The 19087-nt window shown below is 38.7% G+C and overlaps 2 protein-coding genes across 2 annotated transcripts in view; one reads left to right on the top strand and one right to left on the bottom strand.

Moving 5' to 3' along the window:
- Positions 1 to 19087, bottom strand: part of LOC110333495 (cytochrome P450 2C18-like) — a 232603-nt gene that overhangs the window by 86430 nt on the left and 127086 nt on the right. The window lies entirely within an intron of this gene.
- The window catches only part of LOC110329470 (cytochrome P450 2C42-like), a gene marked incomplete at its 5' end in the record, with an annotated part of 24520 nt that continues 5479 nt past the window's right edge, over positions 47 to 19087 (top strand). Inside the window, 6 exons of the mRNA XM_029543827.1 lie at positions 47 to 61; positions 1267 to 1429; positions 1657 to 1806; positions 4470 to 4630; positions 5491 to 5667; positions 14625 to 14766. Coding sequence (XP_029399687.1) covers positions 47 to 61; positions 1267 to 1429; positions 1657 to 1806; positions 4470 to 4630; positions 5491 to 5667; positions 14625 to 14766 — 808 coding nt within the window. The remainder of the gene's footprint in view (positions 62 to 1266; positions 1430 to 1656; positions 1807 to 4469; positions 4631 to 5490; positions 5668 to 14624; positions 14767 to 19087) is intronic.

Here is a 19087-nt window from a genome sequence, read left to right as displayed (position 1 = left end):
CTCCTCCTCCTCCTCCTCCTCCTTCTTCTTCTTTTTAGATTTTTCATTTTCTTTGACCAATGTAACAATTTCTTCTATTGTATCTTCAATGCCTGGGATTCTGTGTCATTTCTTTTATTCTGTTTGTGAAGCTTACCTCTGCAGCTCCTGTTTGCAACTCAAAAATTTTTGTTTCTAGATTTCCTTCAGTGTGTGTTTTCTTTATTTTTGATTTTCATTTTCAATTCTCAAACATCTTTTTAACTTTACCTTGTTTGGTTTCTGTTTTTTCTTGACTTTCTTCTTTATGTGTATTTATTTTCTCCAATGGTTTGTGTTTCCTTGCTTGCTCTTGCTTGCTTTGAGGGATTTATTTCCTCCTTTTTTTTTTTTTTTTGGTTTCCTGGATTTTCTTAAGTGATTTATTTTTCTCTAAGGATCTTTATCATCTTTAAGTTTTTTGTTTGTTTTTGGATTATGTGTGTGTGTGTGTGTGTGTGTGTGTGTGTGTGTGTATGTGAATACTTCAGCTATGCTGGAATACTGAGGTCCTACTGTGGTAGGATAACTGGGCTTCTGTGGAGACATATTGGCTTAGCTGTTATAGATTGCATTCTTACAGGGCATATAGCTATCTGAATTTGGGGTGATTATAGGTCTAGGTGCTAATTTCTGAGTTTGTTTTGGCTGGATGAGTGTTTTATTCCTTGGTTTCCACTTCCACTGTGGAATTTTACTGGAGAGTTTTTTGTTATGTGTTGCCTGATTTTCCAGCTTGCTAAGCTGTTCGACTTAAGGAGAATGCATGCTGGTGTTGGAGGCCCGGGAAAGGGAGGAAAGGGAGAGAGTGTCTGTTATTGTGATAGGCAAGACCATGAGTATTCTGTCTGGATATTAGAGAGTAGGGAAGCCTACCAAACCTTCTGGAAGGCATGTCCTGTGCTTGAGTTGGAGAATGGAAAAAAGCAGAGGCATGGTGAGGGATGCCAAGGATGGGATGGTCTGTGGAATCCATGAGAGGCATAAACAGTAGGAAGAGGAGATGCAGCCTGTATTCTGCTGCTGTGCTAGGGGTTACCATAAGAATTGTATTTGCAATAAGAGATAGAGTTGGGTAGGTCTGTGGACAGCCTACCTTGTCTTCTGGCAGGTGTTTCCTGTCATATACTGACATCTTTGAACTACATTTAAACCTATTTCTTTCTTTCTTTCTTTCTTTCTTTCTTTCTTTCTTTCTTTCTTTCTTTCTTTCTTTCTTTCTTTCTTTCTTTGTTTTTTGTTCTTAAGTTTTCAAAAGTCTATGGCCCTGTGTTCACTCTATACTTGGGCAGAAAGCCTGCTGTGGTGTTACATGGATATAAAGCTGTGAAAGAAGCCTTCATTGATCATGGGGAGGAGTTTGCTGGAAGAGGAACCGTTCCAGTGACTGATAAGTTTATCAAAAGCTGTGGTAAATGTCCATGTACCAATATGTCCATGTGCCTAACTGTCTATGAATCCAATTGTGCCTAGGTACCTATGTGTTCATGTATCTGTGTTGGATGGTGGTCATAGGGGATATGAGGATTGGATGCAGACTTGGAACTTGTTCAATCACATCTAGGATTTCTGTATGGCAGACACCTATCAGCCCCCTTCCTTATCTGGGAACTCCCTATACATTTCTCTTCCTTTTAGGGGTTGTTTTCAGCAATGGGAGGACCTGGAAAGAGATGAGACGCTTCTCACTCATGACTCTGCGAAATTTTGGGATGGGGAAGAGGAGCATTGAGGACCGAATTCAAGAGGAGGCTCGCTGTCTTGTGGACGAATTGAGGAAAACCAATGGTGGGTGTCACTCATCTTAGACTTCTGTCATTTTATGAGATTCTCCAGAAATTTTGAGGCTGTCTAGAGCTTTCATTCTATGTTCTACCTCAGTCTTCATATGAAAAGTGTGATTTGTAGAGAAAATAAGACAGTTTATATATCTGTGATGCTTGTTTTATGGTGGGATTGTGTCTGTTGTAGACTGTCTAAGCCATCATTTAATGTCAATCTTTTCCAACTGTTTTGTTTTCAAATAATGAAATGATTATATGAATTTATGCTGTGAGCTTATTTTCTGACTATTTAAGGACAGTAATGTCTATAAGTATAAATATTAAGTTCACTAGCAAACATCTTGTATGTAATCACAGCATTACACTTATATAGAAAAATAACTACATAGTACAGTTGTCTTTAATTGGACTATATTGTACAACTGACATATGTTATATCCATGCATTAAAATTCTGAAAGAATATTGCTGTGTAACACATGTTTTATTTGGCTTTATCTCAGTAAAGATTCATCAGTTCATGTTCTTTTGAAATCATAGTATAATTTATAAGAGATAGATTAAACTACTTAATTTTATGCTATTGGTTTATATTTTTGAATAAACAGATGTTATTACATGAGTTTAAAGTTAATGTTAAGTTATCAGTGATGTATATTACTAGGTTTGATTATTGGCTACATCTTCATTTATTTATCTCATTTCCCTTTTTTGATGTATTAGGGATTACAAATTTATGGCAATAATTATTTTCTTTCCCTTTCAGGTTTACAAAGATTTTGAAGTACTTGTCACAGTGAAACATGACCTTGTTTTTAAATGCTGTCATTCACATTTAGTGATAGAAGAGAAAATAAATCAGATTTTTTTCTGAGTCATACATAAATTCATGCTTCTTAAGTAAACTTTATTTTGTTTTTTGACATAACAAAATATTTATTGATATATTTCCAGCAATGCTATAGTGTTTTAAGCACACAAAATTCGAATGACTCTGTTTCTTTTCTTTTCTTTTTTTTCGAGGCAGGATTTCTCTGTGTAGCCCTGGCTGTCCTGGAACTCACTCTGTAGACCAGGCTGGCCTTGAACTCAGAAATCCTTTTGCCTCTGCCTCCCAAGTGCTGGGATTAAAGGCGTGTGCCACCACTGTCCGGCTTATGACTCAGTTTCTTATCTAATGTCCTAGTATTTATCCAAAGTACATTTGATTCAATTTATTTTTATTTTAGTTTTTGGGTTTTCTAAGTGCCTTAGTGATTTGATTATAGAGTCCACCTCAAAGAATACATGAATGTTAAAATGCAATAATCTTAAGGGATTATGGACATGTTAGTTACTTCTGTTGCTGTAATAAAATACCCAAGAAAATCATCTGGAGGGGGAAACTTTGGGATTATAGTTTTTGGTTATAGATTTATCATGATAGCATTTCACTGACGGGGAACTTGAATTGCTCCTGGTTACTCCATGGTCTCTGGTACTTATTTAGCAGAGGACAGTCTTGTCTGGCCTCAGTGGGAGAGAATAGGCTTAAACCTGTAGAGACTTGAGGGAAGGGGAATGCTGAAGGGGGCGAGGTTAGGGTGGGTGAATATGTAACAGGGGAAGGGTGAATGGGTAGGGTATCACCCTCTTAGAGGCAAAGGGGATGTGGGAACGGAGTGAAGAACTTTGGGAGAGAGGATGGGAAGGGAATGTAAATAAATAAAATATTTTATAAAAATAAATAAATATGAAGTATAATAATGAAAAAAATGCCCCTGCTTGGCCAACTCCCTTTAGTTTATGCAGTCCAGCACCTAAGCTTATGGAATGGTGCAAATCAATGGGATGGGTCTTCTCATTCCACTGACATGTCCAGAAACTCCTCTTCCTGGTGATGTGAGAGCCTGCCACATTGATAATCAATATTAAGCACCTCAGACATTTAGATCATTTAGACATTTTAAAAGGGGGCAAATAATAGGGAGCTTTTAGACATAGAAGAAAGAATAAAAACTATTTCTTACTTTTGTTTGCTTTCTTTTGAGGAAGTATTTCTAACAAAGGTGGGAAGTGTGTTTACAGGAAATCACCTGAGTGCTGACTCATTCCTAGTTCACAACCACTCACAGGAGAACAGAATTAACATCAAATATAATTAGTTCCAGAGTTACCCACAACATTCCCATAATTTTTCCCACCTTTATGGAGGGGGATGCTTTTTCCCTTTAATTTTTATTAGTTCTTTGAGAAGTTTGTACAGTGCATTTGATCATACTCCAAACTATTCCCAGCTCTATACTTCCTTCCACCCCCATTCATCTTTTTTACTGTGTTGTTTAGAGGCTTCAGAAACAGGCGTGACTAACAGCCTTGGACTGCTGAAGACTTACAAAGTCTTTTTCCCTTTACAAAATAGTAGACACCTAGTGTGAAAGGGCAGTCAATAGAGGTATGAGATGAAAACTGAGCATACTTAAATTCATGACTTAGATAGAAGGCCACATCATTAAACTTACATTAAATATAAAAATGATGCACGGGTATAGTCCGTACTGTTGCATCTGTTAGGACGCGTGTGGGTAAGACTTGCTTAAATTGTGATCAGTTTCTTTATCTGCTAAGAGATATCATTTTATATACACTATATTTCAGGAGCATTTTACAGTTGTTCCCAATTCTTTAGGTGTACCCTGTGATCCCACCTTCATCCTCGGCTGTGCTCCTTGCAACGTCATCTGCTCCATTGTTTTCCAGAATCGTTTTGATTATAAAGATCAGGAATTCCTTACCTTCTTAGACATGTTAAATGAAAATGTAGAGATTCTGAGTTCCCCTTGGATTCAGGTGAGTTCAAGTTTCTTTCTTTAAAAACAAAACAAAACAAAACAAAACAAAGCAAAGCAAAACAAAACAAAGCAAAGCAAAGCAAAACAAAACAAAACAAAACAAAACAAAACAAAACCCAACAACTACTCAGAGATATAGGTTCCATGAAACTCCAAAAAATTATTTAGAGAAATGAAGGCTGTCAGAACACTATTCACTGATTTTCTATTAAACCTCAAATCATTTTCTCTATAAATCATCAGGTCAATGGTTAGAAGATTTGTACATTACTCAGTGGACATTTATTTCATTGTTGACATCTATTAGCCATAAGACATGCACCATTAAATATTTTAGAGACCTGGTCATCAAAACACTTAGCAGGAACATCATAATTTGCAATAAGAATATTTTCTTCATGTAGAGACAGTGTTTGGGATAGAAACTGCTAGGAATCCTGGAGTACAGCACTGGTATTTTATCAACAGTTGACATATTAAGTAGCCATATAGTTGGCATAGGAGTGAAAAAATAGTTGAGTGGTGTCTGGATCCCATCAAATTTCCCCTGTGCTGAGTTGGCATATCTTACAGTTTGTCTAAACACTGTTTGTATGATCTTGAAGAAATCATCTAGCTGGTCTGCACAGGTTTACAGTTGTAATTCAAGAATCTTTGAGACTTTCCCTGATAACATTTTTATTTCATTCTCCCATAGACATTTTACAAGCAAAAAAAAATTCTATATAAAACATAAAGTCTTTCATCAAGATGGACAACTATAATTTATATTTGTATTTATACTTTCTGGCCAAGGTGTACTATAAGGTACACATACATACATTCTGTGTTTTAATCTTCTATCATTTTCTTTTGTAGATTTGCAATAATTTTCCTGCTATCATTGATTATCTACCAGGAAGTCACAGAAAATTGCATAAAAATTTTGCCTTTGCAGAACAATACTTTATGGCAAAAGTAAAAGAGCATCAAGAGTCACTGGATATTAACAATCCTCGGGACTTTATTGACTGTTTCCTGATCAAAATGGAGCAGGTAAAATGTTAATAAAATTCCAATTTATTTATTTGATAGCTTGAGCATTTTTTTTGTCCCATGAATTGTCTGTTTACAGGGAGATTTAAATGGCTCAGACCAGCACTGTTTGACAAGTACTTCATGTTCTTAATGTGTACATGGATTTGCATTAAGCATTTCAGTAATAAAATATTCAGGTCAGGTCAATAATTTTAATATATTGATGCTATTTTTTTTAAAACAAAATATCCTGGTTAAAGAGTCATATAATGCAATGGGTCCATCACATGGAAAGATTTCCAAAATTCTCAGGAAAAAATGTCATGCCATAATATACAGATGAATGTTGTCTTTGTAGACAATGTATGGAAACTTAGAAAAGAGCTCAAGATAGCCAGACTACCTACAACATCTGTAGATTGAATCAAATCTTAAAATCTTAGCTGTGCACAGCTGAGGAGTTTTCAGGTGAATTCTAAGGTGTAGGTTGCAGTGTGAGAAGGAAATGATTAGTGCCAAGGATGAATGATGCCTTAAGTGAGTATAACTTCAAGTGAGTTGATGTGAATGTGGAAGTATAGATTGATGTCTCTCAGGCACCTATATGAATAAATGCTTCTGTCATGGCTCTATTTTGTAGAAAAGCCACTTATTTTCATTGAACACTGTTGGCGCTCATCATAAATGTAAGGTCTTTTTTTTATTGTTGTTAGTTTTCCATTTTGATCCACTGAACTTTACCCTTATGCTTGCTGGTTAATGGATTTACCATCCATTTATCTCTCTCTCTCTCTCTCTATCATCTATCCATCTATCTATCTATCTATCTATCTATCTATCTATCTATCTATCTATCATCTATTTATTTATTGAACATTTTATGTATTTACATTTTGCATGATATCCCCTTTCTAGATGTCACCTATGAGACCCCCTATCCCATCCCCCCCATGCTTCTATGAGGGTGCTCCCCCTTATGCCCACACACTTTCACCTCACTGCCCTGGCATTCCCATGCACTGGGAAATCTAGCCTTCACAGGACCAAGGGCCTCTCCTCCTATTGATGCCAGACAGTGCCATTCTCTGCTACATATGCAACTGGAGCCATGGGGTCCCTCCATGTGAACTCTTTGGTTGGTAATTTAGTCCCTGTGAGCTCTCGGTGGTCTGGTTAGTTGATATTGTTGTTCTTCCTATGGAGTTGCAAACCCTACAGCTCCTTCAGTCTTTTCTCTAACTCCTCCATTAGTGTCCTCATCCTCATTCTAATGGTTGGCTGTGTGCATTTGCCTCTGTATTTGTCAGGCTCTGGCAGAGCCTCTTAGGAGGCAGCTATAACAGGCTTCCTTTAGCAAATACTTGTTAGCATCCACAACAGTGTCTGGGTTTGGTATCTTTATATGGGATGAATTCCCAGGTGGGGCAGTCTCTGGATGGCCATTCCTTCAGGCTCTGCTCCACAATTTGTCCCTGTATATCCTTTAGACAGGAGCCATTATGGATTAAAAATTTTGAGATGACTGGGTGGACCCATCCCCCAACTGGGGACCTTACCGAACCTCTGGATATGGTCTCTACAGGTTCTCTCTCTATTTTGTTGGGCATTTCAGCTAATCTTATCCCTCTTGGGTCCTGGGATACTCTTGCTTTCCTGGCATGTGGGACTTGCTGGTGGCTACCCCCAGTTCCCCAACCCCCATTGCTCCACAACTCTGTTCAAATTCCTGACCCTCTGAATATCATTCCCATCTCCTCCATACCTGATGCAGATCCCTTTTCCCCCTTCCCCTCCTCTTTTCCTCCCATGTCCTTCCCACCTTCTATATTTCATGAGTATTTTGCTCCCCTTCTAAGGAGGACTGAAGCATTCACACTTTGGTCTTCCTTCTTCTTGAGCTTCATATCATCTGTGAATTGTATCTTGGGTATTCTAAGCTTTTGGGTAAAATACACTTATCAGTGTGTGTATACCATGTGTGTTCTTTTGTGACTGGGTTACCACACTCAGGATGATATTTTTAAGTTTCATCCATTTGCCTGCGAATTTCATGAAGTCACAGTTTTTAATAGCTGAGTAGTATTCTATTCTGTAAGTGAAGAACATTTTTTTTGTATCCATTCCTCCTTTGAGGGACATCTAGTTTCTTTCCAGCTTCTGGCTATCATAAATAAGGCTGCTATGAATATGGTAGAGCATGTGTCCTTGTTATATGTTGGAGCACTTCTGGGTATATGCCCAGGAGAGGTATAGCTGGGTCCTCAGGTAGTACTATGTTCAATGTTCTGAGGAATCACCAGACTGACTTTCAGAGTGGTTGTACCAGCTTGCAATTGCGCCAGCCATCGAGGAGTGTTCCTCTTTCTTGATATCCTCACCAGCATCTGCTGTCACCTGAGTTTTTGAACTTAGCCATTCTGACTGGTGTGAGGTCGAATCTCAGGGTTGTTTTGATATGCATTTTCCTGATAACTAAGGATATTGAACATTTCTTTATTTGCTTCTCAGCCATTCAAAATGTCTCAGTGATATTCCTCATCATGAATTCTTTGTTGAGTTCTGAACCCCACTTTTTAATAGAGTTACTTGATTTTCTGGGGTATAACTTGAGTTCCTTGTATGGATTTGAAGTTAGCCCTCTATTGGATGTAGGATTGGTAAAGATCTTTTTCCAATCGGTTGGTTGCTGTTTTGTCTTATTGATAGTGTCCTTTGCCTTACAGAAGCTTTGAAATTTTCTGAGGTCCCATTTGTCAATTCTTGATTTTACAGCATAAGCTATTGGTGTTCTGTTCAGGAAAATTTCCCCTGTGCCCATGTGTTCAAGTCTCTTTCCCACTTTCCTTCTATTAGTTTCAGTGTATCTGGTTTTGTGTGGAGGTCTTTGTCCACTGGGACTTGAGCTTTGTACAAGGAGATAAGAATGGATCAATTCGCATTCTCCTACATGTTCACCACCAGTTGAACCAGTACCTTTTGTTGAAAATGCTGTCTTTTTTTCCACTGCACGGTTTTAGCACCTTTGTCAAAGATCAAGTGACCATAGGTATGTGGGTTCATTTCAGGGTCTTCAATTCTAGTCCATTGATCTACCTGCCTGTCATTGTACTGATACCATGCAAGTTTTTCTTTTTTCTTTTCTTTTTTTTTCACTATTGCTCTGTAGAATGGCTTGAGGTCAGGGATGGTGATTTCCTCAGTTCTTTTATTATTGAGAATAGTTTTCCCTATTCTGAGTTTGTTCTTATCCCAAATGAATTTGAAAATTGCTCTTTTTAACTCTTTGAAGAATTGAGTGGAAATTTTGGTGGGGATTGCGTTGAATCTGTCGATTACTTGACAATATGGTTATTTTTCTATATTAATCATGCTAATCCATGAGCTTGGGAGATTTTTCCATCTTCTGTGGTCTTCTTCGATTTCTTCTTCAGAAACTTGATTTTCTAGTCATACAGATCTTTCACTTCTTTGGTTAGAGTCACACCAAGATATTTTATATTGTTTGTGTCTATTGTGAATGGTATCATTTTTCTAATTTCTTTCTCATCCCATTTATCCTTAGAGTACAAGGATGCTACTGATCTGTTTGAGTTAATTTTATATCCAGCCACTTTGCTGTTTAGGAGTTCTGTGGTGGAATTTTGGGGTCACTTAAGTACAATATCATATTATCTGCAAATAGTTATATTTTGACTTCTTCCTTTACCATTTGTATCCCTTTGACCATTTTTTTTTCTAGCTGATTTAGCTTGAACTTCAAATACTATATTGAATGGATAGGAAGAGGGTGTGCAGCTTTGTCTAGTTCCTGATTTTAGTTGGGTTGCTTCAAGTTTCTCTCCATTTAGTTTGATGTTGGCTCCTGGTTTGCTATATAGTGCTTTTACTATGTTAAGTTATGGGCCTTGAATTCCTAGTCTTTTCAAGAGTTTTAACATGAAGGAACGTTGAATTATTTTTAGTGCTTTTTCAGAATGTAATGAAATGATCATGTAGTTTTTTTTTTCTTTGAGTTTGTTTATGCAGCGGATTACATTGATGGATATCCATATATTGAGCCATCCCTGCATCCCTAGGATGAAGCCTACTTGATTGTGGTGAATGATATCTTTGATATATTATTGAATTCTATTTGCAAGAATTTTATTGAGTATTTTTGCATTTATATTCATAAGGAAAATTGGTCTGACATTCTCTTTCTTTTGATATCAGTGTAACGGTGGCTTAATTGAATGAATTAGGCAGTTTAGTTAAAATATTAAGTTTTTGTTGTTATATTTCCCTTTTTATTTATGATTTTGTTAGTTTGTATACTGTCTCTGTGCCCTCTCGTTAGTATGGCTAAGGGTTTCTGGTCCAAGGTTGTCACTTGGTTCCTGTGTTCTGAGGGCTCTGGGCAAGTCCCTTGGGGAAGTGATGGTGTTATCTGTGCTCACAGGTGTGTCAGTACTCCTGGGAGACCAGCTCTCTCCCACCAGCATTTGAGTATGGAGAGCTGTGGTACAGTGTCAGCTCTAAAAATTCTTTAATTTCTTTCTTTCTTTTTCTTTGACCAAATTATCATTGAGTAGAGTGTTGTTCAGCTTCCATATTTATGTAGGCTTTCTATTGTTTATGTTGTTATTTAAGACTAGCCTTAGACCGTGGTGATCTGACAGAATGCATGGGATTATTTCAGTCTTCTTGTATCTGTTGAGCCCTGTTTTGTGACTGATTATATTGTCGATTTTGGAGAAGTTATTATGAGGTACTGAGAAGAAGGTATATTCTTATATTTTAGAACGAGATGTTCTATAGATATCTGTTAAATCCATTTGGTTAATAACTTCTGTTAGTTTCACTGTGTTGTGGGGCAATGGACTATGTACATAGAGCCTGGTCTCTAGTTGAGTTGAGGTCGTGGACCCCAGTAGGATCTGGTGGTGTTAATCTTCACCTACATGGGATGGAAGGCATTTCCTCATGTCTCCTGGACCCCTGGCTCTTGTTGAACCCCCACAGGAGAGGCTCAAGGCTAGCAGTCACAGTACACAATGTCCCAAGCTTCTGACCTTCAGGCTAGACTCCTCCCAGTTACCTAGCAACAGCAAGATAACAAACCCATTATAAGAGGTGTTGCTTGGCCCCACCTCACTCCTTTCCTCTTACTCTCTCTTATTCTCTAAGCTTTTACCTCTCTCTTTTTAAGCTTTCTTAATCTCGAGCCTTTCTTCTCTCTCTTCTTTTCCCCCTTCTCTCCTCTTGGCCATGGCTGTTCTCTCTCTCTCTCTCTTTCTACCTTTTCTTTTTCCCTTGCCTTTCTACAATAAAGCTCTAAACCATAGATGGTCTCTGTTCATCAAGGCCTGGGACTAAGGACTCTCACCTGCGTCGGAACCTCTCTCTCTCTGCCCTCTTCCCATATCTCCAGAGCTAAGAGTATCGCTCTGGGGCCCCTATTCTGTTCTCAGCTCCTCTGCTGTATGGGATGCCAGAGACTGAGAACCTGGTACCCAGGGCTGGGGTTGTCCCTTGTCCACCCTCTGCAGTGTGGGGTCATTGGCTTCACACAGCCAGATGCCCACCTGGGGCCATGTGGAGAGCATCTGGCAGTCCTCTTGCATCTGCCTGCCTAGAGCACAGGACTCTGGCAAAATGCAGGCTCTCTCCCTCCCTCCTCTTCCCCTACACCCACAGCCCCACACTCACTGTGTCTTTGTTTAGTTTCTGTTTCCATGATCTGTCCATTGATGAGAGATGAGTGTTGAAGTCTCCCACTATTATTGTGTGAGGTGCAATGTGTGCTTTAAGCTTTAGTAAAGTTTCTTTTATGAATGTGAGTGTCCTTGCCTTTGGAGTATAGATGTTCAGAATTGAGAGTTCTTCTCAGTAGATTTTTTCTTTGATGAGTATGAAGTATCATTTCCTTATCTTTTTTGATAAATGTTTGGTCTAAAGTCGATTTTATTCTATATTAGAATGGCTACTCCAGCATGCTTCCTGGGGCAATTTGCATGGAACATTTTTTTTTTCCAGTCTTTTACTCTGAGGTAGTGTCTGTCTTTGACATGACACTGAAGTGTGTTTCCTGTATGCAACTGATGAGTGGGACTGCCCATGGCCACACTCAAACCAGTTTTGTCCTGGAGGGCGGACTGGGGCTGAAAGAGAATAGAGGGCAAGAGAAACCAGGCTAGGACAAAAGGTTTTCTGATAGAAGCCCAAGGTTTAATGAAAAAACTCAGTTTATATAGCATGGGAAAGACCCCTGCCCCCAGCCCCAGTCTTTGAAGGCACAGGTGAGAGTCTGTAGGCAGGCACCAGTCTTTGAAAGCACAGATGAGAGTCTGAAGGCAGGCCCAAAGGATGTTGTCTCTGGAACATCTAAAAAGTCCTCTCAGCAGGTGATGGAGATGCTTTGAAGGACAGCGACCAATGTAAACAGTAGAGCAGCCTTGGCAGATCTGAAGATTATCACTGCAGGTGATTTTAGTGGCTGCAGAGACCTGGGAGGCCCCAACCTGCAACAAAATGCTGGGTTTTGTTTACTTATCCAGTCTTTTAGTCGATGTCTTTTTATTTGGGAATTGAGTGCATTGATGGTAAGAGATATGAAGGAAAAGTGATTGTTTCTAACTGTTATTTTTCACTGTTACAGGTAGAATTATGTTTGTGTGGCTATTTTCTTTTGGATTTGTTGTAAGAAGATAATTTCTTAATTTTTCTTGGGTGTAGTTTACCTCCTTGTGTTGGAGTTTTCCATCTATTAACCTTTGTAGGGCTGGATTTTTGTAAATATACTGTGTAACATTGTTTTTGTCATGGAATATATTTGTTTCTTTTTTCTATGTTAATTGAGAGTTTTGCTGGGTATAGTGCTTGGGCTGACATTTGGGTTCTCTTAGGGTCTGTATGACATCTGCCCAGGATCTTCTGGCATTCATAGTCTCTATTGAGAAGTCTGGTGTTATTCTGATAGGTCTTTGTATGCTACTTGACCTTTTTCCCTTACTGCTTTTAATGTTCTTGTTTTATGCATTTGGTGTTTTGATTATTATGTGACAGGAGGAATTTGTTTTCTGGTCCAGTCTATTTGGAGTTCTGCAGGTTTCTTGTATGTTCATGGGCATCTCTTTCTTCAGGTTAGGGAAATTTTCTTCTATAATTTTGTTGAAGATGTTTACTGGCCCTTTAAGTTGCGAATCTTTGCTCTCTACTATACCTATTATCCTTAGGTTTGGTATTCTCATTGTGTCCTGAATTTCCTGGTTGTTTTGGGTTAGGAACTCTTTGCATTTTGTGTTTCCTTTGACTGTTGAGTCAATGTTTTCTGTGTTATCTTCTGCACCTGAGATTCTTTCTTCTATCTCTTGTATTCTGTTGGTGATGCTTGCATCTATGACTCCTGATCTCTTTCTTATGGTTTCTAAATCCAGGGTTGTCTCCCATGCAATTTCTTTATTGTTTTTACTTCCATTTTTTCCCATCCTGGATGGTTTTGTTCAATTCCTTCTCCTGTTTGGTTGTGTTTTCCTGTAATTCTTTAAGGGACTTTTTTTCCTCTTTAAGGGCTTCTACCTGTTTACCTGTGTTCTTCTCTAATCTCTAGGGGAGTTATTAATGCCTTTCTTAAAGTCCTTTATCATCATCATCATAAGATTTGATTTTAAATCCAAATCTTGCTTTTCTGGTTTGTCAGGGTATCTAGAACTTGCTGTGGTGGGAGAACTAGATTCTGATAATGCCAAATTGCCTTGGTTTCTCTTGTTTAGGATCTTGCACTTGTGTCTCACCATATGGTTATTTCTGGTGTTGGTCTTGCTGTCTTTGACTGGAGCTTGTCCCTCTTGTGGGCCTGTGAGCCTGTGCCAGCACTCCAGGGATTCCACCTCCCTTCTGGTGGTAATGAGGTGAAGAAAGCAGTGATCTTAGCTGTGTCAACACTCTTGGGAGACCAGTTCCCTCCAGGTGGGATTTGGTATGGCTAGCTATGTTTCATGGTTAGTTCCAGGGTGCTTTTGGATATTAGAAGCATCCTGTGCCTGGCTGTTTCATGGTTCCTGTGACCTGTGCACTCCTGGAAAGTCCCTCTTTGGCCAGTTATTGGAACAATAGTTGTTGTCTCATGTGTGAACTTATGAGTGACTGGGAGACCAACTGTCTCTGGGCAGGATTTGGGCATAGAGGACTGTAGGACAAAAAGCCTTAGCTCCAGGGCACAGATAGAGACCAGGAGGATCCCGTACCCAGCTACTCCGTTTGTTTCCTGTGCCCTGTGTACTCCTGGCAGGTCCCTCTTTGGCCAGATATTGGTGTAAAGTTGTGATCGCACCTTTGAGTTTATTAGTGACAGTACTCCTGGGAGACTAGCATTCTTCTGGCAGGTTGGGTAAAGAGGGGTTTGGGACAGCCTTAGCTCGGGGGTGGGGGGGGGGCGCAGTTTGCAGATGGAGACCAGGATTTACTATCTTTATACTTGCCTGATGAGTCAGCGACCTTCCAGTTTTCTTTACTACATTTACAGTTGTGACCTTCATCTTAATGCCTATTTATCATATCATTTGCTGTTTCCTTTTTTCTCCTTTTTAGGTATGTTTTGAGTAAAACACGTTTTTTTACCATAGGGAAATGGGGCACCATTCTTTCTTTCTTTCCTTCCTTCCTTTCTTTCTTTCTTTCTTTCTTTCTTTCTTTCTTTCTTTCTTTCTTTCTTTCTTTCTTTCTTTCTTTCTTTCTTTCTGTGTGTGGATACAGTAATCTGCATGTCTCACCTAGCTGAAGAGTCTTATGAAAGTCTTTTCTATACAAGAAACTCGGTATAAGATTGCAAGATGGGGTAGTGGGTCTTCATATCTTCTGAACACAGGTCAGTTTCTTCTCCTGCTACACTCTCCAAGGTCTGTCAGGTTGAACTTATCACACATAAGTAATTTTATTTACTCTAATAAGTACATTGACAAATAATTTGTTGGGTAACATAGTCTAACCATTCCTAGGAAAAGCACAACCCAAAGACGGAGCTTACTTCTGAGAACTTGATCTTCACAGCATCTGATCTGTTTGCTGCTGGGACTGAGACAACAAGCACAACCCTGAGGTACTCTCTGCTGCTCCTGCTCAAGCATCCAGAAGTCAGAGGTAAGGACCAGTTTGGAAACAAATGAGTTTCAGAAAGAAATTAGAAGACACCCCTGGAGTCCTTCATTTTGTTTGTCTAAGAGAAACCTCAGAATTTAACCTTTTGTGGCACTACAATCTGCTACATTTATCGGTAGGGCCAAAGTAAGATATCTTTGTCCATAGCAGAGGAGGCTGCTTCATAGAAGCAAAGATACAAGGCAAGAGTAACAAAGACCAGTAAAGTCCTGTTCTATTGCATGAATTTCATAGTAAGTGATTTGTTCACACAAATAGTTTTAAAAATACAAGTTAGTTTAAATTGGAAAAAACCATACTGAATAGCAGATATATTCTTGAAGATACTTTTCCTTATTCTTAAAATTTGTTTTTAATATAGAAACTTTTTTCCAGAAAAATATCAACCTTAGAATTTAATGAGAAGACATTTAAATTTAGGTAGAATTCCTGAAAAAAAAATCCCCACATCTGTTATTTTAGAAATCTGCTTCACTAAAATACTGTTTAATGTAGGTCAAATTATTGAGGAACTATACATTTTTTAAATTAAAAATTTTCTATGTATATGAATGTTTTTCCTACATTATCTTTGCATACCATGCACATACCTAGTGTCCACAGATGATAGAAGACAGAATGACATATCTAGAACTGTAGTTGATACATGGTTATGAGCCAGTGTATAAATAATAGGAATTCAATCCAGGCCCTCTGTAGGAGCAACAAGTGCTCTTAACCTCTGAGCCAATTTTTTTTTTATTTTTATTAAGTAGTTAATCAATCAACATCCTAAACACTGCTCCCCTCTCACAGCCCTTCCCTCACAGAGTCCCTCCTACCTTCCATTCTCCTCTGAGAGGGTGGGGCCCCCAGGGTTTCCCACAACCCTGGCACATCAAGTCTCTGCCAGATTAGATGCATTCTCCCCCTCAGGCCAGATAAGGTAGTCCTATAATTTTGTCTTTTAATAACATCTTTATAATTTTCCTTAAAGAGAACCAAACATGAACATTCAGATGCCCCATTGAGAAAAGGTTCTTGCTGAAAATCTATATTCCTTCCTCCCAGAGAACAGACTCCTTGATGTTGTATATCATCCTCATGCATATACTATGGCACATTCAAAACCACACAACCACATGTCCACATTCATGTTCTCATGTACGTGCACACAAGCACAAACACACACACACACACACACATACACACACACACAAATTGTAAGAAAAGAACTCAGTTATGCCACACAGTGAAAAAGACGTTGCAATTGTGCCACAAAACCACTCAAGTGATGACCATAATTTCTTTTCCTTTTTTTTTAAAAATTAATTGAGTATTTTATTTATTACATTTCAATTATTGGGAAAAAATTTCCAGTCTATTACTCTGAGGTAATGTCTGTCTTTGTCACTGAGATTTTTTTTTCCTGTATGCATCAAAATTCTGGGTTCTGTTTATGTATCCATTCTGTTAGTGTATGTGTTTTTATTGGGGAATTGAGTCCCTTGATGTTGAGATTGTTGCTTCTTATTATTTTTGTTGTTACAGATGGAATTATGTTTGTCCGGTTCTCTTCTTGGTTTGTTGTAAGAAGATTAATTTTTTTTTCTTGGATGTAGTGTCCCTCCTTGTGTTGGGGTTTTCATTATATTATCCTCTGTAGGACTGGATTAGTGGAAAGATATTGTTTAAATTTGGTTTTCTCATGGAATAACTTGATTTCCATCTATGAGAGTTTTGCTGTGTATAGTACCCTGGGCTGACATTTATATTTATATCCTCCTTAATGTCCTCTATCATCTTCATGAGATGGGATTTTTTTATCAGAATCTTGCTTTTCAGATATATTAGGGTATCCAGAACTTGCTATGGTGGGAGAAGTGGGCTCTGATATTGCTAAGTCACATTAGAATCTGTTACTTATATTCCTGCACTTGCCTCTCACCACCTGGTTATCTTTTGTGTTAACTGGCCTTGCTGTTTCTGACTGGAGCCTATCCTTCCTGGGAACCTGGTTATGTTGAGCCTCCTTGGCTCAGGCCATCTCTAGGTATGGATGGGGTCTGGAGATCCTGATCTGTGAGTCTGTCTATGTCACAAATCCTGGGGTTCAAGATGTCTCTGGATATGGATGGGGTGGGGTGTGGGGCTGGAGCACAAAATCTGCTCCCAGTCTCAGATATCTCTGACAGAGCAGGAGGTCCTAGATCCTCTGGTCCCCCAGTGAGGGTCCCAGTTATGCCAGGTAATAGGGCAATAGTGGTGGACTCACCTGTGAGACTGTGGGTATCATAACTCCTGGGTATTGAGCTTTCTCTGGTTGTGGGTTGGGTGGAGGGTGATTGAGCAAAGTATCTGCTCCTGGGCATAGATACAAGCGTTAAGGAACTTGTGTCTCTGGCAAGGTGGGAGGTTCTGCATCCTCTGGACCCTGGGGTATCCCAGTTAGGCTAGGTAGAGGGCCAGGGGTAGGAGACACACCTGTAAGTCTGGATGTGTCAGAACTCTTGGGGGGTCAAACTGTTTCTGAATGTGTGTGGGGAGAGCTGGAGCACAGGATCTACTTTCAGGCACAGTTGGATATCTGAAGGAAGATGTGTCTCTAGAAGGGCAGGAGGTCCTTGAGGATGATAATTTCAAAAACCAATTAGTCCTTTTAAGTTCAGAGGATTTGATATTGCCTAATAAAATTGACCAGTGAACATGCAGTATTCACTAGACCTCAAACAATAAGAAGGGGAATAAAAATGGATAATTAATGAAGAAGGGAGGATAACACAGGAGGAAGATTCAATAAGGGGGAAGGATAATCTGTGCTTTCAAACCTTCAACGTCTCCCAGTTTCTTCAATTTAAGTAGCAATATATATCTTTCATAGCACAACTGTGATATAAACACCTCCACGTGTTACTATCTTTTTAGATAATGCTCATATAATATCCGTAACAATGAATAAAATGAAATAATTGACCCAAGATGTCAGGTCTTATCGTTTCAGATTATCAGTATAGAAGAGAAACCTTTAGGGAATAAACCATGTTGTATACAGTGAATTAGCAGTCAGATTGTACCAGAACTCTGAAAGCTTATTGTTATATTTAGTCCCAGAAAAGAAGGGAGTTTTCAAGCCCTCCTTGTTTGTTATGAGTTTAACATTTTCCCTTTTTCAAAAATATTGGAACATACCACATTCAAATATCTGATACCAGTTCATGCAAAGTAATGGGATACAGGAATACAGAGTACTCATGTGGGAGATTGGACCATAAGGGAGGCTGCTAGGTATCACACTTAAAACCTTACTTTCCAGTTCAGAATGGACTGATGGATAAGAAAATGTGAGATCAGAACCAGGAAGTAAACAGAAATTAGTGGTCGATACTATGAAACTTCCCCGTAATTGGATATGTTTAAGCTGAACTTTGAAACATCTAAGTATTTCAAAATAATTCCAATAAAATGAAAAAAGTCTAAACTGTTAGAGAGAAATAGAGTTAGGTCCAAGATATCTTTCATCAACAATGAAAATAGTCATTGTTTTCTTATCAGGGCACAGAACGTGCTCCCATCCCTCCTCCCTTCCCAGTCCAACCTTTGCAAGTGCCTCCCCATTGGCCCCTCCTCTTCTCAGAAAAGAGGAGCCCCCTTGGTACCACCCCATCCTGTGGCATCTAGTCCCAGCAAGACTAGACACATCCACTTTCACTGAGGCACAACCAGGCATTCCAGTTAGGGAGAAGGGGATCCAATGACAGGGAATGGAGACCACAACACCCCCTACTCCACTTGTTAAGGGTCCCATTTGAAGGCTAACTTGAAATTTTCTACAAATATATGGTAGGGGGCCTAAGTCAACTCCTGCATACTTTCTGGCTGGTAGTAGGGCACAGATTTTATGTAGTAATGAAGATTTAACCAATAAATACAACACACTTGCCCTATTGGACTCAGGGAAATTTGTTTACACTTAATACATCTACAAAATATGAAACCCCTATTCCCAGCTGAAGAAGAATTAAATTTCTCCAATGATAGATAAGAACGAAGTAGTCATCACATGTAACTATAAATTTCAGAAGAAATTGTTAGAATGTGGCCATATTTGGAAAGTTAGACAATATTACCTACCTTTGGAAACTACACACAAACATTCACACAATACCATTGAAATTTGAAATTTATTTTTAAATGTATTGCATTGTTTTGGTATAAATATAATACTTGTTTAATAGTTTTCTTCTTTAAGAGCTGTTTTTCTTTACTCAATAGTCTTCTGTTTGTTATTTGAAATCAATACTGATTTTTTTTTTTTTTTTTTTTT

The sequence above is a fragment of the Mus pahari genome, chromosome 1, assembly GCF_900095145.1.
Source record: "Mus pahari chromosome 1, PAHARI_EIJ_v1.1, whole genome shotgun sequence".
NCBI classification, from domain to species: Eukaryota; Metazoa; Chordata; class Mammalia; order Rodentia; family Muridae; genus Mus; species Mus pahari.
Note: the sequence above shows the minus strand (reverse complement) of the source record. Positions and strands in the feature narration are given on the sequence as shown.